Below are 27,296 nucleotides of genomic sequence, written 5' to 3'. Positions count from 1 at the left end.
GTTGCTACGGTGGGTAAGGAAGGGACCATTCAGGGATCTCTGGCTGTTCGCTGTTTAGCACAAGGCCTCTATGTTTATTTGACTGTTGGCTGCTTGGTGAAAAACCTAGAGGAGACTAGAGTGGCCTCTTACTGTTCCTCAAACCTCCCCTCCCCCCTGTGTCTTCACTCGTTAGGCCCGGGCGGTAGTTGTGTGATATGTGGCTCCCTCCAATGCCTGAATCTGGAGTGAAAGTCTCGGTTTCCCTTCTTCCAGTGGGAGGTGAGATGTAGTTATGTGTAAAGCCTTAGAAATGTGCGTGAACGGCTTCCATTCTGTGAGAAGAGAGAGGGAGCCGGTGAAGGGACTTAGGTAGGCAGTCCGGGAAGCCGATGAAGTGAGCTGCTCACTATTCAGTTGATTGAAGGGGAGAGGTGGGAAGCTGGGGGTGGGGGGAATGTTTAGAAAGAGGGCGGTTCTGTTGGTGCAGGTTAAAGAGAACCACGGTTCTCGCAGAGGGACTGGAGAGGATGGGGCAGGTTTTAGAAGTGTTATCAGGCAGAATTTGGCAAGATCCTGGATCCAGAGAAAGAAAGAAAGGGAGGAGTCAAAGATAAGCCTGAGTCTGAGTCATGAGAAAGGGACTGGAGTTGTCCCTGGTGAAAGGGGAGAGTGTAGAATAGGAAAAATGAGACAATCCACTTAATCCAGGGCTCGTTTAAGGCTGTGGTGTGACATTCACAAGTAGGTACGTTGAAGAGACTGGAAGAGCTGGGGTGGGGAGAGAGATCCAACAGTCACGGACACTGAGGTGATGAGAGAGACCATGGGAGGTCATGAGGAGAGAGGTGGAGAAGGAGAGGTCTAAGGACAGATCTGTGGGGAAACATCAGCACAGAAGGGGATGGGCAGAGGAGCAAGAGGACTTGCTGAAAGAGCAGTCAAGGTGGTAGGAGGAGGCCCAGGAAAGGACAGAGTCAAAGAAACCCAATGGCAATTTCAATCAGCGCAAGATAAAAAGGAAGGTCATGGAACAAACAGTAGATAGGGATGAAAAAGAGCTACTGACCTAGATAGCTAAGCCCGTCCCCCTTGTGAGAGCAGCACACAGGCTCCTGACAGAGGACATGTCAAATGTGCCACTGATAGAGTGCAAGATCTTAGCCAAAAGGCCATCTGGAAAGCTTTATCTCCTACAGGAGAGAGCTTGGGTCAGAGACAATGAAGGGAAGGGTGCTCTGGGATAAACTGTCCGCGAAGGTAGCGTATGCCAGTCACCACTGAAGCGTTAGAGAGGGAACTGACAGTGCATTAGATGTATGGACACAAGGCCAAATTCTCATCATCTTACTCCCTGGAGTAGGCCTATTGACCTCAGTGGAGGCAGCAGGGTCTACTAGACTTGGGAGATCTGAACTTTTCCCCAGCTTAGGCAAGTGACTTTGTCTCTCTGTGCCTGGGTTTCCCCATCAGTAAAATGACGGTAATGATATTTACCTGCCTGTGTAACGTGCTTAGTTATTTTCATGCAAAAATCACAAAGTATTAATCCATGTGGAAGAATCGCTTCATTGTCCAGCACTTCTCTCAAGCATCAGAATCCCTTACATTTAATTTTAGTATTGTTTACATTTAAGGGCCTGATTCTCTGCTGGCTAGTCATTGATGCAATGGGGGAATTTTGTGTGGGTGAGGAGTGCAGGACTGGGTGGGTCCTAGCAGAACATTCTGCATTGCCCCTTGAAACTCCTTCCTTAGAGATCGCTAAATGATACCAGCCAAACAGTCATTCAAAAGAGTATTTTATTGTGCAGCCGAGGGTGCTGTCATGCCATTAATAGAACTCGCTGCTCACTCCAGTGAGGGGTTCCACTTGATACTGATGGCACGATCCAGGCCAGCGTTTCCCTACAGCCTTCATCTGTGACTCCTGGCAGGCCAGATGCTGTGCTGTTTTGCCCTCCTGTGTGTCCACTTCATGAGGCCGGAGCGGCAGCTGTATGATTATTAAGCTGGGTGATGTCAGCAACTAATACTTTGCACTTACTGCTGCTTCCCTGCAGTGAGTACAGCTGAGTGAGGGTCAGATCAGATTTTAAAGCAGGAACTCCAGGCAAGAAGGATGCAGTAGAGAGTACAGATATGCTAGCAGGATTACAGTTCTTGGCGATCGCCCCCTTTAATGAATACTCTGGCTTCCTAAGCTACTAGATGAATAGGCTTAGTGCTTCAGCCCTCGGGTCTTGCACAACAGATGCAGAGTCAGTCTAAACACTGCCTGTCTCTCTTCCATTGCCCCCGCCTCTCCAAGCTGGAGACATTGAGCCTTGTATGTTGGCCCAGCTATATCTGCCTTGACTTTGTTTTGGCTGTCAGTGTTTTGCCTGACGAGATACAGTATTTAAATTCTGCAAGCAATGCTTCGAAAGGAAAAAAAAAAGACCTAGACTCAGATCCTCCCGTAGCAATATTCTTGAACAACATTCCTCCACTACGGCACTGCACCATAAAATACTACACTGCAGTACGACACCGTAAAACTTCAACACTGGGCATAATGACTGGTGTTTTATGGCTCTTTGTGGGTGTAACTTTGAATTATTGTCTGCTGTAAAATCCTGCAGTCTGTTTAATGGGATTCATTCTAATGAAATGTGCTGGCTCTTTCTCCCCCATGTTTCTCCCGTGCCCATGTTTATACTTCCCTGGGGTTTTCTCTATGCAGAAGTGAATATGGAGATGGATCCTGAGCACTGAAATTCAGACCCACCTCTGGCATTTGCACCTGCCAAAGCTGAAAGCTGTGCAGATCCAGCGTGCTTAGTTCACCCCAGCCATGAAATTTGGATCCAGGTTTGAATTCTGACCCTCTTCCCCAAAATTCAGGTAGGTTTGGATACGGAGTTTTGGATCAGACCATCTCTAGCTGCATGGGCCTGATCCCACAAGCCTCTCTTAGCCTTGCTCCTGCACCTTGCTCTGCACAGCTGGACTTCATTGACTTCAGTGGGGCTTGAAAGGCAGGGATCTGACTATGCAGAACAAACTGTGTCGAACTCCCATTGAGTTCACTAGTGGTTTGCAGAATTGGGCCCTATATAGAGTATGTAACTTCTGCTGTGTTTTCCATCCCCAGCCACAGACTGTATTTCTAGACTAAATGATGTTTACAAAGACTGAGGAATAAAAGCAAAGTCCCGGTTAGACAGTGGAGTTTGTTGTGCGTCTCTGGCTCCATAACACACTGTCAGTTTAGCCTCACAAAATGTCAGGGGCTGCAGACAGCAGACTACTAGCAACCTTAAAAGTTTCAGAGTAACAGCCGTGTTAGTCTGTATTCGCAAAAAGAAAAGGAGGACTTGTGGCACCTTAGAGACTAACCAATTTATCTGAGCATAAGCTTTCGTGAGCTACAGCTCACTTCATCGGACGCATACTGTGGAAAGTGTAGAAGATCTTTTTATATACACACAAAGCATGAAAAAACACCTCCCCCCACCCCACTCTCCTGCTGGTAATAGCTTATCTAAAGTGATCACTCTCCTTACAATGTGTATGATAATTATATAGCAGGAGAGTGGGGTGGGGGGAGGTGTTTTTTCATGCTTTGTGTGTATATAAAAAGATCTTCTACACTTTCCACAGTATGCATCTGATGAAGTGAGCTGTAGCTCACGAAAGCTTATGCTCAAATAAATTGGTTAACCTTAAAGGTGTGGTACACAGAAAAGAAAACCGTCAGTTATCAATTCGTACGCTTCCATTTCTTTTAGTGATGATGTCAATTGCCAATGTTACATTGTCTGTCAATCTTAGTTTTGCTTTTATTCCCTAAAATCTATGAAGTTTTATTCTGGAAAAAACAGATGCAAAATGTGTCTTAAGTTTAACATTTGCCTTTAACCTGTAATTTGCTCAAACCTACCCTTGGCTGCCAGGTTATAGTTGCTTGGTGAGGGCTCAGCATCAAGACTAGAGCTGGATGAATGGCTGCAAAAGAATTCAAACATGCATGTGAAATCTGACTTGTGATTTGATCCATCCATGCTGTCTCCTTTTCTGCAGACTTTCACAGGACAGTCTTCTGTTTGCACTAATATTTAAGGATGAGCTTTTTTGTGTGCAGATATGGGTATTTGTTCCAGAAATACTTGCCAACCATTTTCTATATAAATGCAATTACTTGGCGTGTCAAGAGAATAAATGTGATACAAAGACCAATTATAGTGTTCAGCCACCAAAAACACCGAACACCATGTAACTGAATGTATCCTCAGCAACCTTCATACCATCCTCCATCTCTTATCGTTTTTGTAAAGGGATCAAAAGAGAGGATAGCTAGCCCATGAAATAATAATATTGGAGCTCCACAGATATGAAAAGAAGGAGGCATAGGTTTGCTGGAAAGTGAAATACAAGCCTTCAGTCCTGCTGTAAGGTCTGGGTGGGCAGATTTCCCCACTGACATAATTGGGACTCCATGCAAGTGCAGGGGGTCTGCTCCTCCAGACCTTCTGCAGGATTAGGGCCTAAGGCTCTGTTTGGCACACAGATGTAAGAAAGTGTGTCAACATGGGGGAAAAGGAGTGGGTGGAATGGAGAAATTGTTGCTTGTAAAATGAACATGCAAGCTGCAGGGATAAATAAAGTGAACTAAAATAATATAGGTTTCAGAGTAGCAGCCATGTTAGTCTGTATTCACAAAAAGAACAGGAGTACTTGTGGCACCTTAGAGACTAACAAATTTATTTGAGCATGAGCTTTCGTGAGCTACAGCTCTCTTCATCGGATGCATTCAGAGTGCTCAAAAGGCCAGTCCTGCAATCTGCATGGGAGCAAAATTCTTGTGGCAGTGTCTGATCTGCATGAAGTGCAGTGCCAGGCATTGAATCAGTGTTGTCAGCTCTTGGATGTGATTGCTAGTCTCATTTTTTGGGGGTGCTTTTCTTAAAGCTCCGGCTCCTGGAGTCATGTGAATATGTGAGACTCTCAGCTTCCATTAAAAAAAAAAGAAAAGAAAAAGGTATGTTTCTAACCTCCAGAGCTTCAGAAAAAAAGCTTGAAAATGAGACCTGAGTGTACCCCAAAGGTTCAAAAACCAAAAGGCGAGTAAAAGGAACCCAAAGTTATTGTCTTTGTAAAATCTCATTATTTTTGAGGGCCTGAGTCATGATTTTCCAGTTGGCAATGCTGCATGTATTCTTTATAGAGAATCAAAAGCAATTGTTTGACATGAAACACATCCAGCATTTAATATGTTTAGAGTTTTGGGTGTTTGCACTAATTTCCTGATCCTTCAGAGAAACAGGAAGTTCTAAATGAAAGAAATGTGGAACCTATGGAGCAGAGAAAAGCCATTAGAAGTTTCATTCATTACCGAATACACATCTTAGGGCAAAGTGGTCATTTATCTGATTTCATACATGCCTCTCTGATTTAGTATTTGTAGCAATTGTGATATCAACTTAAAGTAAATTCATGTGATCCTCCATTAACTTGCATTGCAGGATTGATTAATTTCTAGCATTTTTAAAGAAGTTTCTGTTCTCCAACATTTATATATGAAAATAGGTCAGAACAATGATATTTTAAAAATGGCATCATATTCCCATGGAACCTTGTTCTGGAGCAGATACTCAAGTAGTTTGGAGAAAAGTGTGTTTGTATGTATGGGAACTCCAGGAAGCATTAAGAGGGTGTCTGAGGATAAATAATAATAATTTCACATTTATATAATATCTTTCCTCTCAGCTGCTATATGGGGAGTACCAATGATATGCAGCCACTTCTGAGGTGGAGCCTGACAACCACTTCACAGTACAACGCAAACAAGGAGGTAGGTGGGGAAATGAGGTAAAACATCTACACTTAAAAAAAGAGCCACTGGTTTACCATGTCTGTACAGAACAGACGGTGCCTCTGCGGGGGGATCTATGAAGGGACTTTGGCATTGCAACACTAAGCATCATGATGCCTAACTTTTAGGTGCGGTCCCCAAAGCTTAGTTAGGTGTCCAGGCTCCTTATACAATGAATGGGGAGAGAGGCGCCTTAGAATGGGACCCACAAAAGTCAGGACGCTAGGCGAAGAGCCACCTAAGTGCCCCATGGGAGATGCCCACGAGAGCGGTATGTTCTAAGCCTTGCCCCGCTCTTGGAAACAGGCGCCTAAATCCAGGCTGCAGGGAGATGCCTATCCCTGCTTGGCCGCCTGGAGTCAGACAGCTTAGGTGGGAGACCCCTGTTCAAATCCTTTCTCCCCCTCTGCCATGGATGAATGCTTTAACCACTGGACTGGAAGTTATACCGTGGGTGGCAGCAGCTTCTCTTCTGGCAGGATTTTGAATGGGCTCCGATCCCATAGGCGGCCCCTGAGCACGCCGACCGGATTGGACCCAGTGTGCGATTTAGGCGTTTGTCTTCCCCCGGGTTTTGAATTGCTCTGGGATTAGGTGGAGACAGGTGTCTGGATGCTAGAGAGAGGCAGTGCACTGGCCCCCAGGCAGAAATGCAGGGTACTGAGGAGCTGAGCCCGTGCAGCCGCCTACAGGGTTTGGTGGGAGTTCAGTGGCCAAAGCTGGGGCGTAGGCCCCTAAAGCCCAGACTTAAGGGCTGACGTACCTTTGTGGCTCTGGGCCTGGGTTTTCAAGTATAATCAGCAAGGTACTGGGACCCTGATCCTGCACTGAGCTCTGCGGGTGAATCCCCAGTGCAGTCCATGGGCGGGGAACAACTGGCTGGGCTGGGGCCCAACTTTTTCCTGCGAAAAAAAGACACATTTGGCCCATTTAAAGGGAGTTCCAAGACCAGTCTAGCCTCAGTGGAAAGAGCCCCCTGTCTAGTGAGCTCCCAGCCAGGCTAGGGAAGTTGCTGTAAGCAACTGGGGTGCCCCTTTGGTGCCACTAAGGGACTCCCTCCGGGGAGTGGGGGAGTTGTTGTTGAAGGGGCAGGAGGTCAGACCGGGTTAACAGACTTGCCGAGCGAATCCTTCCCGCCCCTTGCGCAGAGGGTAGGGTGACCCGACAGCAAGTGTGAAAAATCGGGACGGGGGTGGGGGGCAATAGGCGCCTATATAAGACAAAGCCCCAAATATCGGGACTGTCCCTATACATTTGGGACATCTGGTCACCCAGCAGAGGGAGGGGAGCGAGCAGGGGCCGCAGCCCCAGCCCCAGCCTGGGGAATTCCGGAGCGGGAGGCCCCCCCCACCCCGCCGCTTCTCCATGCACAGAAGGTACCTCCGGCAGGTGGCTTCTGGGTCCAGCTCGAGGCTGCAGGGCCTGGCTCTGAGCAGCAGGGGCTGCTCCTCCCTCCCCGGGCTGGGGCTGCCGCTGGCCCCGAGGCACCCGTGCCGCGCTGCCCCGCGAGCCCAGACCCTGCCCCAGCTGGGGCGCCGCTGCTGCCGCAGCCGGGTGAGCTCGTGCAGCTGCCTGCAGGCGGCTCCGGCCCGGCCCGGCCGGTGACAGCTGCCGGCTCCCCGCCTCCATTGGCTGGCGAGCCGCCCTAACGTCAAGGCGGCGCCCAGCCCCCGTGCAGCGGCTCGGCGCGGCTGCCGGCGCAGGGGGAGAGGATGCTGCTGCGGGCAGGGGCTGCCTCCCGGCCCTCCAGCGGCGGCGGCGGCGGCATCCTCAGCCCTGGCGATGCAGGCACCACCCCCCGCCCCTGGTGAGCCGCAGTGCTCCAGGAGGGGCCCCCGCTAGCCCCAGCCCAGCCCGTGCGTTCCGCTCCGGCGAGGAAGGGATGGGAGGGAGGGCAGCTGCTCCTGTCCCCTGCTCAGCAGCAGCAGGAGAGTCAAGGCGGCAGCCGCCCCACTGAAGGAGCAGGGGGCACAGCCAGTGCGGTTGACTGAGGGCACTGTGAGGCTGCCCTCCTCCTCCCGCGCTTGCATTGCCGGCTCTTGCATTCCCCCCCCTCCAGCCCAGCAGCACCTCCCAGCCCCTGGATCCCCTCTGCAAGGCGCAGCCATGGGCGCGCTGACCAGCAGGCAGAACGCCGGGGTGGAAGAGGTGGACATCCCTTCTAATTCCGTCTACAGATATCCTCCGAAATCCGGTAAGGCTTAAAGAGCGGGGAGGTATGGGAAGCAGTGTGACTGACCTGTGCACGCTCAGGAGGTAACTCCAACCTCAACTAGTGTCGCAATCATTTCACCCTGTGTGGCGAGGGAAAAGGGCTGGTCCGGTCCTTTTGCGGGGTGGGAGGCGATGCAGTAGTTTCTGAAGTTGATCGGTTTTCGTGGAGTTTGTTTCAGGAAGAATGAGCTTCCAGGCAAAGGTTCTCAAAGGTCTGGACTGCCCTAAATCCTCTTTTCCCTTGCTTGCCTGCTGATACTCTGTAAGGCTGCAATATTTTTACATGGGGCCTGAATTATATTGGTGACATTCATGGCACTGTGCTCAGTGGTAAAGAAATGACTTTCTATTCTATTTGTTTTATTAATTGTATCTAATGTGGCTACAGCTATAGGGCTAAATCCAGAGACTTAACTGAGTTTTGCTCAGTCCTTGGTCTGACAAAATTCCCTTTGAAGTCCCTAGTAAAAACTGAATTGGGGCCACAGCATCCCACAATGAATTGCTACATACCCATCTTTGTGTGTGCATGGATGGAATACACATTAACCGTAAGTGCGGTGTCTTATGTCTGTTCACACAGGTTGGAATGTTTGGCTCGTGTGTTACTTGCATTTAGAAAAATCAAATGGATAAACGCTGGGTGGGGGGTTATAAAATTCTGGCCTGTTACACAAAGCTGTGTCATCAGCCGTTCTTGCTAGCATTATGCATTATTTGTGTGGCACGGAAAAGAACGGGTTACGAATATTCAATGGCGAGGAAAGAACTTTGGGTTCTGACAAGAACTTCAATAAGTACAGGTTCAATTCCAGTCTGCCAGCTTAATGATTCTCTTTTAAATAGCAGATTGCATTGATACATTGCCATTACAAGGTGCAAACAATTGTCTGGCTTTAAAAACTTAGCTGTATCATGTTCCACTTCATTTTTCTTTTGTGTTTTGAAGAATAATTCCCAGGGTGACAATATAACTCAAAGCACTGGGGGCTTGTGCTTTTACAGATACTCACCAGGGCTGCATGTTATTTTTAAAACCATTGTTTAAACTCCTGTCGGGTTCCCTGTTGATCAATCTGGGACCAACCCTTCCCCTGAGGATTTCATGAGTGTGGTTTGCAATTCTCCTAGCTGCTGAACCTGTGCTTCTGACATGATCATGCAGGCAGGATGCCTGGTCTAGCGCAGTGCTTCTCAAGCTATCTGATGTGGGGGACTGGCAATTTTTTTTTCCAAGATGCGAGCAGACTGGCAGCCGATGGCTTGCGGACTGGCACCGATCCGCGGACCACCCCTTTGAGTAGCACTGCTCTAGATGAAACCACACAGTACTGAGAGTCAGCAGTTTGGGAATCTGCTCTTGGCTCTTCCTCATGGAAGAGCGAGTGACCTTGAGGAAAGACTGACCTCCTTTCCCCCCTGTATAATGGGAATGCCAATGTCTATCTTATGAGAGGGTTAATTCAGTAATAAATACGAAGAGTTTTGTGATCCTTGGATGGAAGGTGATATGGATGTGCAAAGTGTTACATTAGGGGGTGCATATTTTGAAGATGTCTTACCAGCAGGACAGTGGGGTGGGAATAGGTATTGTTTCATATTCTCTGTGTATATATTAAGCCTGCTGCAGTTTCCACGATATGCATCTGAGGAAGTGAGCTGTAGCTCACGAAAGCTCATGCTCTAATAAATTGGTTAGTCTCTAAGGTGCCACAAGTCCTCCTTTTCTTTTTGCGAATACAGACTAACACGGCTGTTACTCTGAAACTTGATCCACTATGCATTTGTACTTGGTTTGCAAAACGAGCCTTGAGGCACTGAATATTATTAATAGGTTAAGGTAAAAGTTAAGGGTCTTCAGTGCTATAAGAAACTACTAGCTAATTACTATCAAGGACCTTTTTAGAAAGAATTACCGCTAACATAAACTGTGTTTCCGTACTGAAAATATGTGCTTGCCTTTGTAATAGCGAGCACAGCTGGAACTGGTCTGCTGAAACATCTGTCTGGTTATTGACCTTTAACAACCTCTTTTTGACCTTTAACAACGTCTTTTCCACCAGTCATGCTACAAGGTGTATTCTGGTGGGGTCATAATTTTAAACCGGTGATTCCTGCTGCTTTTAATCTCCTCTTGATGCACACGCAGGAGTTGCATGTTTTTACAGCAAGGGAAGTTATGCGGAGTCCCTGAGTACTGCAGTAGATGCTGTGAGGTTGGTGTGTGCTGGGACTGCTGGAGATGATTCTCTTTCCACTTTCCCATGAGTCGTTTTAAATGCTGTCATTTTTGTTGCATCCTTTTATTTTGCCTTACTTAACTGTAACTAAGCTTTGCATCGTGAACTGATGGACAATCTTTGGGGGGGCAGGAAACGAGTGACATTTATAGTAGGTATCTCAAGTTCAGAAGGAAACCCGTGAAGAGGAGGAATGATAGCTTTGTAGTTAAGGTATTGGATGAGTACTTGAGAGATGTGGATTTAACTCCTGGTGCTGCCACAGACTCCATGTGTGACCTTGGGAAAGTCATTTAATCTCTCTGCCTCAGATCCCCATCAGGAATGGTGGAAGCTTCCTAAAAGTGGGGAGGGGGCACCGGTGCCCAAACCATGACTCTGCCCCCCATATCGCCGCTTCCTCCGAGGCCCCGCCCCAGGGAATCTATTCCTGGCTCTGTCATCCCAGGCAAGTCACTTAACCTTTCTGAGCCTCAGTTTCCCTACCTGTGAAATGAGGGTGATAATACTTCCCCCACTTACTTCACCAGGATTTGAGAGGCATAATTCATCAATGTCTGTAAGCTGCTTTGCAGTCCTCAGATGGAAGATGCTGAGGAAGGGCAATGGGTTAGTTTAGTAGTACCATGATTTGATGTACTCAAAATGTCAAGGACTGAATAGACTGGAGGCTGCGGTGTTGGGGTATATGTCTTTATCCTGCTCCTGTATAAAGTGACCTCTGCATGAATGAGAAGGACTTTCTCATCTTCAGCTCGGTTGCTTGGGGACAGAGTTTTCTCGGCTGTGTCAAATCTGGTACTGGAGCACTCTGTTACGAGGCCAAGTGCAGCGTGGTGCATTAGGGCAGATCCCAGCACTGTCTGGGTTCCCCCATGTGATTTTTTTTTTTTTCTTTTTAGTGTGTTTCGGGTCCAGAGTTGTGAGGCTGCACCGGGAACTGAAGTAGTAATTCACTAAGTTGGTTGTTTATCGGAAGTTGTGTTGGGAGCAAATACAACCATCCAAACCTAAGATGACCGGGGACTAGTGACCAAGAGAGATTACAGTTGTTTTGCTCGTGGTCTTAAGTGGGATTTTCTTTCAGTTTTGCAGGACAGCTGAGTTAGAACAGTTCTGGGCGAGATGCTTGCGGTGCTGATTTCTACAAGTGTCATGCATCGCATGTGTGAAGTGTAAACAGTCTCTGAAATGCAAACGTTGGGAATGTAAATCGAGAGCTGGGTGTATAATTACAAGTAACCTTCTCCGGAGGTGGGGGAACATGATAGCTGTAGCAAAGTGGGAGTGGTGGGGCTCAGAACGTAGGCATGGTCCTTGGTTCCCTGCTTCAGAGGTGCGGCGGTTTTGCAGCTCCCATTGTTTTCTCATAGATTTGGGGGTTCCGGGCCTAACTGATCAGCCTGTAGCATGGGGCTTGTCAGGTGCCCTTTCCCTCACTGCGTAAGTGTCTTATTCTACCCAGCCAGAGCTGTTTCTCTGTTGAAAGTCTGAGACGCTGCTTTGGCCAAAGTCATGGTTCTGCTGACTCGGGCACTTTACTCATGCGTGCAAGTTGTCAGACACATGCAGCCATATTAATGAAATCTGGCCATGTCCTCTTGCTTCTCATTAAGCTGGGTCGGGGTGGTTATGTGAAGAATTGAAATGCACTATTATTCATTGTGTGGGAAAAAGGTGACTCCCTTTCTCTGCTCCCTAGTTACATCTAGTTTCCTTTCTACTGGCTGAAAGGTGCAAGTAACTCAGCTTGCGCCCCAGGTTTAAGGGTGAAATTTACTTCAACTCACTACTCGAGCTCTACGGTGGGTGAAGCGTGCAGGAGGCTCGGGGCGGGGCGATGCACCAGCGCTAGATTGCGGTTCTGTAGCTCCTTCCCCGTGCTCTGTGGGCTGGAAGGGTGGCTGTAGCTACTCTTCCATCACTCCCGTGAGATGTTTAGAGTCGCTGGACAGGTATAACTGTGGACACTGCGCCTGGTTCTTCTCATTCCCCTCTGCCCCATAGACAAACAGGGGGAGCACCTCCAAAGCATCCGTTCATAAGTCTCCTGTGTAGCAGCTCCTCAGGGGATGTAGTGATGTGGAAGCCAATTTGAAGATTGTATGTGCTGGGATAAGTGTACCCAGACCCCCAGTTTACCCAACTGGAAACAAGAGGCAGATGTTTAACAGTGAGAGTAACTAACTGTTGGAACAGATCACCAAGGGTTGTGGCAAATGCCCCAATCACCTGGAGTCTTTAAATCAAGTCTGGATGTCTTTCTAATGGCTGTGTAGTTCAGCCTCAGGTCGTTGGACTATTAGGGTATGTCTACACTGCACTGAAAGATCCTTGGCTGGCTCAAGTCAGCTGACGCGGTGTCGATGTACTCCTGAGGCAGGAATCGCTGGGTGAGACTCTCTGGTCTGCGTTATGTAGGAGCTCAGACTAGATGATCCTAATGAACCCTTCTGGCCTTAAAATCTGTGAAAGCTGTGAAATCGCAGCAGTGCAGCGATCCGAGTCCCCATTGGGTCTGATAATTGGGTGCTCACTGTCACACTAGGCCTTCTCCATAATGGAATCTGCCTCAGAAACTATTTGTCAAGGAGGCTTGTTTATCTTTACAAGCTGATTTCCCCCACCCAGTGTCCAGCCTACTATGGTATACAGAGGTGGTTTTATTGAAATGCACAGACTGAATCTTAGGTGCTCTGAGCGTACGGGTGGCTCTGCCATGACGAGCAGTGAGGGATCTAATCAACTGGTGACGTGCAAACAAAATACTGGGGTTTGATCCCACGGTTAAGGTGCTGAGTCATGCTGGCGCGCTGTTGGAATTGAGCAGTCCATCCAGGTGACAGTCAAAAGAAGAGGAAGGGTCGTGGGATGATCCAGGGGATTAGGTTAGGAGCTGGGATGCCTGTGCTCGACATCTCCCTTTGCCAGTGCCCTTCTGTGTGGCCTTGGCCAAGTCACGTACCCCTGCTGTGCCTTTGCTTTGCCTCCCACCCACCGGCTAGAGGGGAGATTTCGGGGCAGTAACTGTCTCCCCTGCATTGGCACAGCACCATGGGGCCCTATACTTGGTTGTAGTCCTTAGGTGCTACTGGAATACAAATAATACGAACAAGCTCCGCTGTTTGTATCAGAGGCCGCTGCAGGGACTCAAGGACTCCACAGTTTTTGGCTTATGGCTGCCTATTTTTCGTTTGTTTAAAAAAAGACAGTCCAGACAGTGGTCTCCTGTTCCAGCTTTGTCCTCCCTGTGCTTTTTCTTGAGGTCTTCTCTCTGGCTTATTGCACTGATCTAAATGAGCCAGAACACAATGGGGTACGGGGGTGGCTTGGAACCACTTCCCACAGTAGGAAATGCAGATGTGCATCAGGCCCGAGGCAGCTCTTGAGAAAGAGATGATGCCTCCAAAATCCTCTGCATCCACTGCACCTTACAGTGGAGTGCATCAGGTGCGCTTCTGGTTTCTGCCCAGACAAAAGGTGGGGTGGATCCTAGTGTCTGAACTCCTCCCCCTCCCCCTTTTCCTTGCATGCCTGCACAGGGTTGGGCATGATCTTGCCCTAAGTTTGCAGTTAAAACACTGCTGACGTTCTTCTCTACAGGAAAAACAGCAGTCATCGGCACAGGTTGATTACAAACAATTTATGCAGGTGTGTTGGGGGAGGGAGGGGTTTGCAGGTGGCTGCTGGGGGTTTCCTGCTACATTTATTCTTGCTGGGAAATTTCACAGGGACTGAGATTTTGCAAACTGAATCGTTAACACAGGTGTGGAGAGCAGGTGGCTAGAAGCAGAGGCTTCACTGTACATTTAGAGAAGAATCCCTTATGTGTGTTATTAGTAACATCTTAGATGATCCAATCAGCATGAAAAAAAGTAATTGACATATCCCCATTTATGCTGTTTGCTCCACTTAGATCAGGTTGGACAGTGGCAGTAGCCTGGTCAGTTTCATCTCTCTCTCTTTTTTTTTTTAATCAGTTTCCCTTTAGGGCTGTAATGCACTAGCCCAACCCAGTTGTGTTTGGAGTCCCAATATGATTATTTATGCGTCACCAACAGTGTGCTAAGTGCTTCAAGACAAAGTATGAATCTGCTCCCCCCCCAACACATCCACCCATTTTCATTGTTCTTTTAATTTCAAACCCCTTTGTAAAAATTGTCACCCTCTCATCCGCCCTGTAACACTGCCCTGTGGTGCACCTTTCAACTGTAAAGTGGTTTCAGCCCTTTGTTCCTAAGGGATGGGATGTAACTAATGTGTAATCCTGAGTATGAAGTGTAATGAATGGTGTGTATTGCAAGAAATGTGGTATAGCAGATTTGGAGCTGAAATTAAATGCAAAGCTGCAGTCTCAGATGATTGTCAGCTATAGATTCTAGAAAACCTGCAAAACTGGCTTCAATTGCTGTATGTGCATAGGGCTTCTCAAGATGTACAATGCCCATCAGCCCACTTGATGAGGGAGCTGTCTGTGTAGGGTGTCAATTGACTCCTGTTTAAACTGCAATGTTTTCTATAGAGCCGGACGGGGCATTATCTTTCTCCACCCACCCCCTCCTCCCGAGCAAATTCTTCATGATCAGCAAAATGGAAACAGACCCACAGCGATTGGACACTTGCAAGAGAGCTTTATTTATGCACCTAAGTTGATTAGCCCAGCTGCCATTAGCGCATTTGCCTTGCATCACACTGTGATGTGCGGTAACTGGGAAAAGCTGTCTGCTGCTTGCCAGCTTCCTAGCCTTGCGCTTGTCAGTACTCCATGGCGGAGTTCTTTGTCTCTGAGTATACAGTATTGCAGGGGGAACCCTAATTAGATCTTTTCCTGGAACAGGACAAACCCAAGATTCCTTCTCTAGAGCAATTCACCTGCTGGGTATTCGGCACACACACAAAAAAAGGAGCCCAGTAGCATCCTTAGGATCAAATATGCATTGTGTGCATCTTGACAGGTTTCAGAGTAGCAGCCGTGTTAGGCTGTATTCGCAAAAAGAAAAGGAGTACTTGTGGCACCTTAGAGACGAACAAATTTATTTGAGCATAAGCTTTTGTGAGCATCCGATGAAGTGAGCTGTAGCTCACGAAAGCTTATGCTCAAATAAATTTGTTCGTCTCTAAGGTGCCACACATCCTCCTTTCCTTTTTGTGTACATCTGTGACTTCTCTTACATGAATATGTTGGCAGGGGGGATGCTGATACACGAGGCTTGTCTGAATGTACAGGTGACATCATGATGCCTTGTTCAAACTTCTGTCGCTTTTTTAAAATAGTGCAGTTCGCTTATACTGTATTCTTTATTTGTTCCTTGAGGTCTCAGAAGTTTTAAATCTCATTAGAGCCTGGCTCTCCCTCAACCATTTAACCGTCCTTGACAGGCTTTTAATCCTCTTGAGGCAGGTGTCAGTTAAAGAATTATAATTAACCAATAATAGGAAGCTTGTTGCTTGACAGAGGGGAGTTCAAACCCCTCCTCCCCTCCCTTCCCAGCAGTGCCCAGGCAGTTAAAGTGTTTCGCTCAAGGGTTGATCTCTGGGAGAATGTTCAAAGCAAGTTCTTCACCGGAGGTGGGGCAGGGTAGCCTGGTTTGCAAGTTTTCCTGCACCTGGGGTCAGCGTAGAATAATCTCTAGTCTTGTTGCTCATGGCCTAGGTGCATGCCTGTGTGAGTGACTTCAGGGAGGAAGGGAAGCAAAGTATTAAGACTGCAAACCATAAACTGGCGATGAAGGCAGCAGCATGATGGAAACAGTCAGTGTTTCGGGAGTCCGGTGTCATAGTTGACATGGAACTGCAGCATATAACAAACTAACCTCTGATCCTGCTGGAGCCATTCACTTTGCGCTCACTGCAGGCTGATCGGGAGCCCTTCTACACAGAGACAGCAAACTCCATGCAACAATGGATCTGTTAAAAGAAAAGGAGTGCTTGTGGCACCTTAGAGACTAACCAATTTATCTGAGCATCAGCTTTCGTGTGCTACAGCTCACTCTTCCCCCTTTTGCACCTAATTGGGAGGAGAGCATTGGACCAGCACAGCCCATTTGATTACTCCTTCTCCTCTTTCATGTGGATGAGACAAAACCATCAACTTACCACTTCTGTCTTTAATCTCCTCTGCCATGACTGATGGCCGTTCTGCTGGGCATATGGAAAATTTATAAGGCTTTATAAGCGGAGTTTTGATATTGAAAAGAGGGCTCAAGCATAGCTAGGGGCCAAGACATCTTGCTGTTATCCAGGTAACTTGGAGAAAAATCCAAAGGCACGCATTGATCCAGAGCTTTAGTTGCTTGTGTCCACATGATTTCATGGTAGCTGGCGTGGAAGATAGACATTTTCCCTCCAGTAAGGAGTTGTTTCTAGATCTTTTTCCCTGATAACAGAAAACAAACAAGTCTTGGAAATGCTTTTATTTATTTATTTTTCCCTTTAATGCTTTTTCTTATTCCATTTGCCAACTTACTTTCCATATCCTGACTTCTTGTGTGCCAAAGTGATCCTGTATTAGTGATGGTAAAAGGAGGGATATTTTCACTCAATTTTGAGCATAATGAAATCTGTCATATACCCCCCACTACCACAGCATATGGTGTAGTTATCCTCACCACACCCATGTGGGGTAGGTCAACGCTGTTATCTGCATTTTATAGTTGGGAAATTGAGGCACGGAGAGACTAAGTGCACAAAGTCACACAGGAAGTCTGTGACAGAGATGGGACTTGAACCTGGGTCTCCTGAGTCCCAGGCTAGCACCAAAATCACTAGGCAACTCTTCCCCTCAACCCCTTCTCTTACATACCCCTTAAACCTATGAGCTGGGGGCAGGAGGCTAGCAAACCCCAAGGTTCAGCTGACTGAGTGGTGTTGCTATTTATTGGTATTGCAGTAGCACCTAGACGCCACAGCTGAGACCAGGGCCTTGTTGTGTTAGGTGCTGTACAAGTCCACAGTAAGGGACAGTCCTTGCCCAGTAGCGCTTACAGTCTAACTAGATAAGAGAGACAAAAGGTGTGTAACCGCTCCGCCAGGTGGTGTCAGCAGCAACAAGGGCCTGGTTCGCTATTTAGGGGTTCCTCTTCAGATTACAAAACAAAAGCCGCTCAAGCCCGCACCCAGAAACCTGAGAAAACGAAACACCTTCCTTGGGCACCCTTAATAGGCAACATTTCCCCTCTCGCAAGCACTGAGTCTGCGTCTAAAAGGAAGGCGGTGTTTATGAAGGGAAGAGGGAATGTAGCGTGAATGTGAGAAGAAGCAGCCCCAATGGCTCACCAGGGGGTGAGTGATACCACATACCATATCCCCATTTCACAGATGAGGAACTGAGGCCCAGGGAGATCATTTGGTTTGCACCAGGTCACGCAGGGCATCTGGTGGATCTGGAAACACCCCAGAGCTGCTGAGTACCAGCGGCCACAAGACAACCCTTTATCTCAACAGATGGGGTTCGTTCGGACTAATGCGAAAGGTGGAGGGGTTGGGCCAGCCACAGAGGAGGCAAGCGGGAAAGTCTCCAAGTCCCTCTGATCCCAGGCAAAAGAAGGTCCAAGCCTGCATAGGGAGCTTTTCCAGCATCATTGCTCCCTTGGGAGAAATGCAGCCGTTGACTCCCCTGCCCGCCCCTGTGCACAGGGGGAGTAGGAGCCGGCGCTTGTTGCACTGACTGTGGTGTTGAGCTCCCCTGGGTTCTGATGAGAGCAAGCCACGTAAAGTGGCTTCCCCCTGCTTCCCCTGCCTTAGAGCCCCAGTCCTGCAGAGGGGTTTCCCTGTGAGTTTGCCCCATCTACGCTAGCTTTTGCTCTCCCTTGCCTGCTTTGGGCCCTGGCCTTCCACTTCTTTTGACCTTCACCCTGAACTTCAGTCACTCAGGAAAGCAAGAGGCTGCCGGGCCCGACCTAGAACCAGGCATTGTCGAGGTGGATGCCGTGCCAGCTTCCTCAGGCGGCTCTGCATGTGCTCTCTATCGAGTGCCAGACACCGGTAAGAGACCCTTCCCTTCTGATCTGCAGCCACTGCCCTGCAGAGAGCCCGCTACCGCCTGTCTGGGGAGCATGCTCACTGAGAACTAACTGGAGACCATCGTTCTCCTTGTGGTCTAAGTGCCCAGTCCAGCGGGGGCCTTTCCCCTGAGCGTAGTGGGAAATGGATCTTGGTGCTAGATCAGGATTTGAACCCAGGGCTCCAGGATTGTTGAGCAGAGGCAATAAATGGCACTGCTGCTTACTGCAAGCTGCCCCCTTTTAAACTTTTTTAGGGGCCTCGGAAACTCCCCTTATAAGGTTTAATGTGCACTTCTGTGATTTACTCTTCTGCCCAAGTCACTTCATCTGTCCAAGTGAAACCATGTGATGTATGTCCTCGCCTTTCCTCCTCCTCACACATGTGCCCATATCGGTTTTAGCAAAGGTTGAGGGCAGCTCACTGTTGGGTTCTTTCAGATGGCTGCTTTCTCTCTGTGAAACTATCTTACCTATAAATTATGCACGTGGAAAATGGGGCCAGAAAGCAGCAGGCATCAATAATTGATCGTCGAGCCTTCCTCAGCTGTGAGCTACGTCATTGTACCTGCTTAGGTGTCTGGTGGTTTTCTTCTTTTGTATTTCACAATGTAACTTTTAGCTGCTGCTTGGAATCAGGTCAAATGTCACCTCACACCCTCCTACCGCCCGGAAGGCCCTGATCCAGCATAGGTAGACCCCTGTATCTGCATGGGGTCCACGGGTGCCAAAGGGTGCAAAGCACTCAAATGACAGAACATGAAAATTAAGGTTAATTAAACAGCTGTATTATTATTTGTAATATGGTAGTGCCTAAAGGGGCCAGTTTCAGGTGTGGCCCCATTGCATCAACAGTGAGAACCAGTCCTTGCACCAAAGTGTTTATAAGTAAGGCTACATTTTAGTCACGGGGATTTTTAGTAAAAGTCACGGACAGATCATGGGCAGTAAACAAAAATTCACGGGCCCGTGACCTGTCCGTGACTTTTACTATATACCCCTAACTGAAATTTGGGCTGGGGGGCCATGGGTGCTATGGGGGCGGAGGGGTGGTCCAGGGGTGCTGGGGGGGTGGCCCAGGATCCCTGCAGGGGAGGGGAGGTGGGTGGTGGTGTGCGGCCCGGGACCCCTGCTGGTGCTGGGTGAGAGGGGATTGGTGGGGCTGGCAGGATCCCTACCCGGCTCCGACTGGCATGTCCCCTAACCCTAACCCAGCTCCATAGGCGCAGTTCCCATTGGCCGGAAACCACAGCCAATGGGAGCTGCGGGGGTGGTGCCTGTGGGCGCAAGCAGCACGCACAGCCCCCCTGGCCACCCCTCCCCCTAGGAGCTGCAGAGACATGCCAGTGTAAAGCTGGGAGTTGTAGGCAGTCACTGTTTGAACTGAACAGATATATTGAGACACACAGGGTCTGAGTCTGGTCCCACGCCAGTTTTTAACTCCATTGGCTACACCAGAATCGTTCCTGATTTACACGGAGTCAGTGAGAGCAGAAATGGGCCCAGTGTTTTGTAGTGTGTGTCAGTATTTCCCTACTCCAGCAGTATTTACTGGCTCAGCCACAGAGCTAGACTGACTCAGCTTCTGACCTCTAGCTACTCCCATTTCCTCCATTCCTGGGGCTTTTGGAGACATCCCTGCATTCTGGCATGACAGTGACTGGGTGATGGGGGCGAGGGGTGGAGGAAGAGGGGCTGCCGCAGCCGTATTCTCCAGCAACCCTAGAAATTAAATCCAGTCTATTACAAGGATTAATACCTCTGTTTCTAATCCCCAAGGTTTATCTGCTCTCCCTGCATTTGTGAAACTGAAGAATCATTGGAGAACAATCCTCCCTCTTTTATCTCTTGCAAGTCAGAGGCTATCCATTCTGCTGGCATGGCTGGGATTAAGGCTAGCTTGTTAAAAGTTGGTTTGACCTTTTACTGTGAAATCTGTGAATTGTTTAGAGGGCGAAGGGGCAGGTGTCAGAGGTCTGGGAAATGTATGTGGTGCATTAACTCATGTTGGGGATCTGCTCTCTCCAGGGGCAAGTAGATAGTGTCCATTAACAGGCCGTGTGCAGGTGCTGAAGGAAGAATGTGCTAGACATAGGTCATAATTAGAGGTAAACCTTAATTGTACTTTTCACTAAGGTCCCTGTACTGATGAAAACTGACCTCAAGATTTGGCCAACATGCCTAAATCCTTTTGCAAGCAGATTCTCATTGTCTCCATTGGGAATTTGCCTGAGAAACAAACTTGGGCTCTTCTATCACTTCTGTGCACTTGAAAATGTTACCCTCAGTAAAATCTGCTTGACGATCTCAAAGTCTGACCTGCAGAGAGGTTTTTCTTGATAAAAGAGAGCTACTGTGTAATACAATCACTCTAACCAGTTGCAAAGAGACCCAACCAACTAGACCAGAGATGCACTTTATAATCAGGCTAACAATTGGACCAGAAGCTGCCATAATGCTGCTCTGAGGAAGTAAATGGGACCAAAGGGAACAGGTTTGCCATGAGAGGGCCTTAAATGTGGAGTTCTCTCTTTCATATGATGTAATAATGACCGCTACCAGAATGGAACTCCCGGGGCTGAACTGGGTCCCCTTTTCAGGGGGAAAACCCAAGGTCTAAGCAAGTCCACGGGGCTAAGTGACACCTATGCCTTGTGCTGGCCTGTGGGACAGGGTTAATTTATTTGCAGAGTATCTGATTCAACCCCTACTGATGCTTTATTTCACGGGCACGTAATGGACACGGTTCTAGATTTTCAAATTCTGATGATTTTTTTTCTGTCTTCTGTTTGTCCAGTTTCCCTTACTGCGATTTAAATAAATAAATTTGGATTAAACAAAGCCGAAGGGAGTGGCATTGTAGATCCACTTCCAAGAGATGGCAAAGTCACTTCTATCGCTTAAAAACACCAGGGAGTGGGGAGGAGGGGGTTGCTCTGTTGAAATGACCCTTCCACGCTTCGTAGCAACTTGGAAACTGTCTGATTTCCAGTGAGGAAGGCTATCATTTCAGTCTGACTGTGAGCAGTTTAAGGAGGCCCATCCAGGCTGTCAGTGTCTGCTGGAAATAACCCACCTCCTTACCTGATTGGTGATCCTGCTGGGAAAGCCATTTAGTAGGTTTCACTGACTCCTGTGGGTAGCTAGCTGATATCCCTGGCAAAGGAGCAAGGGAGGTGGCAATGGTAGGGTAGGCATCCCATCAGAGAGAGCACGGGCACGCAGAGGTGTGGAGTGCACTGGTCATGATGGAAAGACCCCTAGGAGCAGCCGCGCGTGGAGGGAAGACTGAGGCTGGGGTTTTCATAGGGTTATTTTGGAAGTGTCGTGGTTAACAAACCAGACTCCAGGATGACTCTGTGCAGTTTTGTTCCAAGTAGGACAGGAGCACTACTTACTGACAGGTCCTTTTGGGGACGTGTCATTAAAATGGTCCCCTCCTCTGAGCTAGGTAAGAGGAGCTGCTGACATCAGGACAGGTGTCTCTTAAAAGCTGCCTTAAGATGTCCTCTCTTCCGTGTCTCTGTCTAATCACCAAAATACGGGAACAGAACAACTCCCAGGAGTTTCCCTTTCAGACTAGACAGTTAATGTGGACAGTGGTGCTAATTCCAAGCAGAAGGACTGTCTTAGTTACTCAGTCAGCATGAAGAATAGGGCTCCTAGTTCTTGAGACCTTGGATCATCCCTCCACAATGTCACAGTTTTGAACAGGTCTCTTGTCAGTTACAGCTGGTTTTGGTGGCTTCAGCCCCAGGGGATTGAAGTGAAGCGCTTCCCCAGATAAAGCAAAATCTGAGCGCATTGACTAAACGTGATTAATTTCAGCAGCGACTCCACTGCCATTCTGCCCACAGAATGCGTCATTGCCCCAAGTGGCAGCATGACTGAGCTGGAAATCGCTGGGACCATTTAATTGCTTAGCAGTTTATTGAATTCACTTTCCAGCTCTATTCAGTGCATTTGATAGCCTCTGTTTCTTCTGTCCCTTTTTAGGGAGCTACTTTGCCAGCCATTTCATCATGGGAGGTGAGAAGTTCGACTCCACGCACCCGGAGGGCTACCTCTTTGGAGAGAACAGCGACCTGAACTTCCTGGGAAACCGACCTGTAGTGGTAAAGTGAAATTCATTCAGCTGGGTTTGCAGTTAGGGAGGAATCTGACATTGTGAGACATAGGGCTTGAATTGCTATTGGACAGAGAAATCTGTTATGTTTGGGTTCTTATCCCACGCCTATCACCATGGTATCTGGGTCCGAGCTACAAAACTCAGATCCCTGGATACAAGCTTCCCAAAGTTTGTGGGGGTGTTTGGATTAGCCCATTACAGAGAGCAGCATGCAAGGGACAGCCATGAATTTTAGATGCAGATCTGAACTTCTTCCAAGTTGGATGGTTTCAGGCCCATCCCTACAACTAGAAGATGTCTAACGGATGCTCTGCTCTCTGGGTGAGATCCCACTAATTTCAACAGGCCCAGGATTTTGCCTTCTAAATTGGTGGGTGACTCTAGTACTCACAAAATGGAGATGCCGATAGCACCGGTGCGGGCAGGCCATCGACGAGCTTCTCAAGGCAGCCATTCCAGTGCAGCTTAAAGCTGGTATTCAATGTCCTTGCCCAATCATTGCTAAAAGAAAAGGAGTACTTGTGGCACCTTAGAGGCTAACCAATTTATTTAAGCATAAGCTACAGCTCACTTCATCGGATGCATTCAGTGGAAAACCATTGCTGGCTCTCTTGAGAACACACACTGCCAGGGTGCTGAGCTGGGATGCATGCAAATGAGGCGGTGGGTCAGAGACTACCCAGCTCACGCTCCCTTGTGATGTGAGCTTGTGTTTGAGCCCAGGCATCAAAGGCAGGAAAGGCTGGTGCATGCATCTGCTCCACCTCCCATAACTTCCATTGGCTTGTCTTTAATTCCCCTCCTGGCGCATGTGACGAGGGCCAGACTCAGCCAGTCAGCATTCTTTGGTTTGTCCAAGAGCCGGGCTGACGGGCACAGGCCACCCCTGCTGAGGCCTGCACTCTGCACCCGGGAGGCTCCATTTCCAAACACTGGGCCCTAACTAGGCCAGCGAGATTACATATCTCAGGACTCTTGACAGGTCGCCACCTGGATTCGTGCATTTTCTGGGATGGTATGTCCTGTGAGTACCCATGTGCAGATGCTGGATTTGTGATGTTCTCTCAGGCCCTTGTATTCAAAAATCAGGCTCCCAGTGTGTTGGGTGAAGGATATAGGGGTGCATGCCGAATCTCTCTCCACCCCCAGAAGTGTGTGTAAAGCAGACACTCTTTCCCAATGGCAAGAGTCTGATTGTTGTCACCCAGCATCTTTTGCTGGTAACACCATTCTTCAGTGGCAGCAAAGACACTGATTCTTACAGCTTAATCAGCCCTATTTACCTAAGTCAAAGGTTCTTAACTCCCCATGTTTATCCCCACCCCCACCGTTCCTCAGATGTTCTTGTCAACTGCTCGAAATGGCCCACCTTGATTATCACTACAAAAGGTCACCCCCTCCCCCAGCTCTCCTGCTGATAATAGCTCACCTTAAGTGATCACTCTGGTTACAGTTTTCAGAGTAGCAGCCGTGTTAGTCTGTATTCGCAAAAAGAAAAGGAGGACTTGTGGCACCTTAGAGACTAACCAATTTATTAGAGCATAAGCTTTCGTGAGCTACGTGAGCTGTAGCTCACGAAAGCTTATGCTCTAATAAATTGGTTAGTCTCTAAGGTGCCACAAGTCCTCCTTTTCTTTCTGGTTACAGTGTGTATGGTAACACCCATTGTTTCATGTTCTCTATGTATATACGTCTCCCCACTGTATTTTCCACTGAATGCATCCGATGAAGTGAGCTGTAGCTCAAGAAAGCTTATGCTCAAATAAATTGGTTAGTCTCTAAAGTGCCACAAGTACTCCTTTTCTTTTTGTTCTTAACTTGGCTCATAACCACCCTGCTCTTCCCGTACTGTTAACAGGGAGAGGGGTCCTGGCAAAGGGGGTGGTAGCATGGGGAAAGGTTGAAAACTACTCACACAGGTGTTGAATATAAATACTGAGGTTAGAGACCACACCCACAACCCAGCTGCTGTTTTCCACTTGAATTGCTCGTGGTAATTGGCCTTGCGTGCAAATTTTATCATTTGCACAGACACTTAGAAAACTCGGCCTGTGAAAATCTGATTGCAGATTGACTGACAAACTGTTGCCTTTCTATGTTCCCTTTGTTTTCCTCCTGTAGATATACTAAAGTATGGGTGGGCTGGCACATAAAGCACCACCTTCAACCCGCATGTTTAAATTAGGCTTGGCAAGGGTAAAGCAAAAGGATTATTTTATATGAGAACATTGCTTTGTAATTGCTGAAAAACAAATAATTTTATAACTTTTTAACTTCTGAAATTGTCTTGGAAATGAGAGAGAAATATTTTCCAACTATGTGGCTGAAATGGAAGAAATTTAACCACATTCTACCATATTGACTCTTATTGTAGGGGTGTGTTAATTTCAGGTTATAATATTAATGTGAGTTACCCCTGTTGTGTCCTGTTGCTTTGACATGACCGTTATTGCTTTAACAGTTGGAGTGGAAAGTTCTGCGGTCAGAGATTCCATTAGCCCCTTTCTTGCGTGTGAATTGCCTTCACTTCCTGCCCACCTTTAACACGTGATGAGTTTCTGCATGTCACATAAATTCTATCCGTGCAGCCTTCCGTCTCTGTAACCCTAAAAGGTGGGGGACTTTTTTTCTAAGTCCGTGGTTCTGATTTTTACTTATCCCACTGTAACTCCTTTGGCTTCGGTGGCTTTACTCCTGATTTACATCAGATAACTACATGGTAAATTTAGAAATGTGCTTGTGTCCTCCAGAAATACTGCATTTAAGTCAGTTCCTGTCTATTTGTGACTTCCCTCAGAGACTTGCAGATAAAATCTGGATTTTTATTAAGGAGGTCTGAGCCCTCGACACCATGAACTAGATCTGCTGTAGTTCAAACAGAAATCACATCAGGGAAGTCCTGAGGTCTCTGTTACACAGGAACCCAGACTTTCTAGATGATCACGGTGGTCCCGGCTAGACCATGGTGGTCCCTGATGTTGCTCTTCATTTACATGCCAATACACACACATCTGACTCGTCCCACCCTGGCAAATCATTGGCGGTTTACTCTTGCCACCTGGCCTATGTTTGCTTGAAGGGCAAAATACCGCAACACAGCAACGGAAACAGGCGGCTCAGGATGAAGGTGGAAGCTGTTCTTTTCCTAGCTGCCCTAAACTTGAGATTTTTCATTATATGTCATTGTTCCTCATGTTGAGCCCACCCACCTGCGCTGCGGGGGTCTAACTCAACCGGTGTAGACTTAAGGCTACATCTACACCACACTGGGGATGTGATTCCCCTGCTTGTGTACATGTATTCACACTAGCACTCCTTGGGTTAGCACAAGTATAAATAGCAGGGTAGCCGCCGTAGTACAGAGAGTGGCGACAGAGGCTAGCAGTCACTAGCTGCCAGCACCAGGCTCCCCCCACTAATCCCCTAGCCCACCCTGGACCCCGCATGCCCCTGAAGCATGGGCCTCCCCAAAGCCTTGAAAGTCCAAACATTGGTGGAGCTGGACCCACGTTCCTACATATTGGTGGAGCATGGGCACCACGGGCCCATGTAACTCGCCACCTATGGGTGGAGGTAAACAGAAGAAGGGACCTTGCATTAGGCTGACCATGGGTCTCAGTCAGATTTCCCTGGAGGCTCATGTTATCTTCTCCCGTGGAGCTCTTAGTCCACATGAAGTGCAGTTGCCTTCCCTCACCCCCCAGCATTGGAGCATGAGCGTTACATGTCACACCAGCATTTCAGCCTGCCCCTGCTGGGGTCCCCTCTGCACCTGCGGGTAGGCTGTGCGGTCTGCCAGGCCCAGCATGCAGGAGAACCTGTCCAAGCAAGCTAGGCTGAAATGGACACCTGGTTTCCCTCTCTTGCGCTCTGGGTGTGCAAGGGAGAGAGGATGGCTGTGTGTGAGGGTGGGAGCCTGGTATGCAGGAGATTTGGGATCTGCTCCCAGCGTTGCTGTTGGCTCCCTGGGGCAGGTAGCTTAGGGCTTGATTCTGCAAGGGGCTGAGTCCTCTGTCCCTGATCCAGAAGAACTCTTAAGCACATACCTAATGTCAAGCACAGGAGTGCTTAAAGTCAAGTATGTGCTTTGGGGCCTGGCAGAATATTTGTGGACTGCAGCACATGCTTAAATGGTGTGCTGAACTGGGGCCTAAATGGTGACTTATTAGCATGATCAATGCACTGTTACTGCAGGCCACGGTGGAGAGAATGCAGCTGCTGTTTGCCTGCATGGTAAAGTCAGACCATCTGATGATGTTGCCTGGTGAGTTTTATGATCTAACAGTTAAGTTTATCCATTGTTTAACTAAGGAAAAAAAATAGAACTTACCATTCACCATCTTTGAAAGGCCCTGCCTCCCCATGCTCAGAAATGGCAGCTATATTCTGACCTTTATCCTAGCATCAGACTGCCAAAGTGTTAGCTTCTCATTTGATTATTTGTCCTCATTCTATTTAAGGCCATTGAAAGTGATGTATAAGATTATCACTACTCATACTACAATAGCAGCTGAGGTCAGGGCCCCATTGTGCTGCTGGGCATGTGAGAAGATAGTCCCTGCCTCGAAGAGTTTGCAATCTAAAGGTCTGATCCTGCATACAGCTGAGACAGACAAAGCATGGGAGAAAGAAACATCATCCCCATTTTATAGATAGGGAATTCAGACACAGGGTAGATCAAGTTACTTTCCCAAGATCTTCGACTCTGTGGCAGGGCTGGGAATTGAACCTAGATCTCCTGAGTCCCAGTTCAGCTTCCCCTTTAAAATATTACATTTTTTAATCGTTAGTGGATTTTAGTTAATTCCGCAGATGAGTGGCTTCTGGTGGCAAGATATATCTTTTTAGTAAAAAGGAGAGCACATATTTTGGTGGGG

General features: G+C 48.0%; 1 protein-coding gene and 1 long non-coding RNA gene across 5 annotated transcripts in view; one reads left to right on the top strand and one right to left on the bottom strand.

The window, feature by feature from the left end:
• Nucleotides 1-1,785: 1,785 nt before the first annotated feature.
• On the bottom strand, nt 1,786-7,377 carry LOC311531076. The gene is made up of 4 exons (XR_014714137.1): nt 7,217-7,377; nt 6,600-6,738; nt 3,905-3,969; nt 1,786-2,399 (listed from the first exon to the last, which is right to left on the bottom strand). It is a non-coding gene; the product is annotated as an uncharacterized lncRNA (long non-coding RNA).
• Nucleotides 7,378-7,550: 173 nt separating this feature from the next.
• Nucleotides 7,551-27,296, top strand: part of RNF157 (ring finger protein 157) — a 78,289-nt gene continuing 58,543 nt past the window's right edge. For 2 of the 4 annotated variants that reach the window (XR_014714136.1, XM_084648151.1), the window contains exons 1-2: nt 7,551-8,030; nt 22,287-22,405. Coding sequence is in view for 3 of the 4 variants with exons in the window: in XM_084648151.1 (XP_084504277.1) it covers nt 7,943-8,030; nt 22,287-22,405 (207 nt within the window). In the remaining variant the exon portion in view is untranslated. Of the gene's footprint in view, nt 8,031-20,097; nt 20,200-22,286; nt 22,406-27,296 lie in introns of those variants that run through there. The other 2 variants (XM_084648152.1, XM_084648153.1) reach the window with 2 other exon arrangements.

This window comes from Lepidochelys olivacea, assembly GCF_965140295.1.
Source record: "Lepidochelys olivacea isolate rLepOli2 genome assembly, chromosome: 14".
NCBI classification, from domain to species: Eukaryota; Metazoa; Chordata; order Testudines; family Cheloniidae; genus Lepidochelys; species Lepidochelys olivacea.
This window is presented reverse-complemented; position numbering and strand designations above follow the sequence as displayed.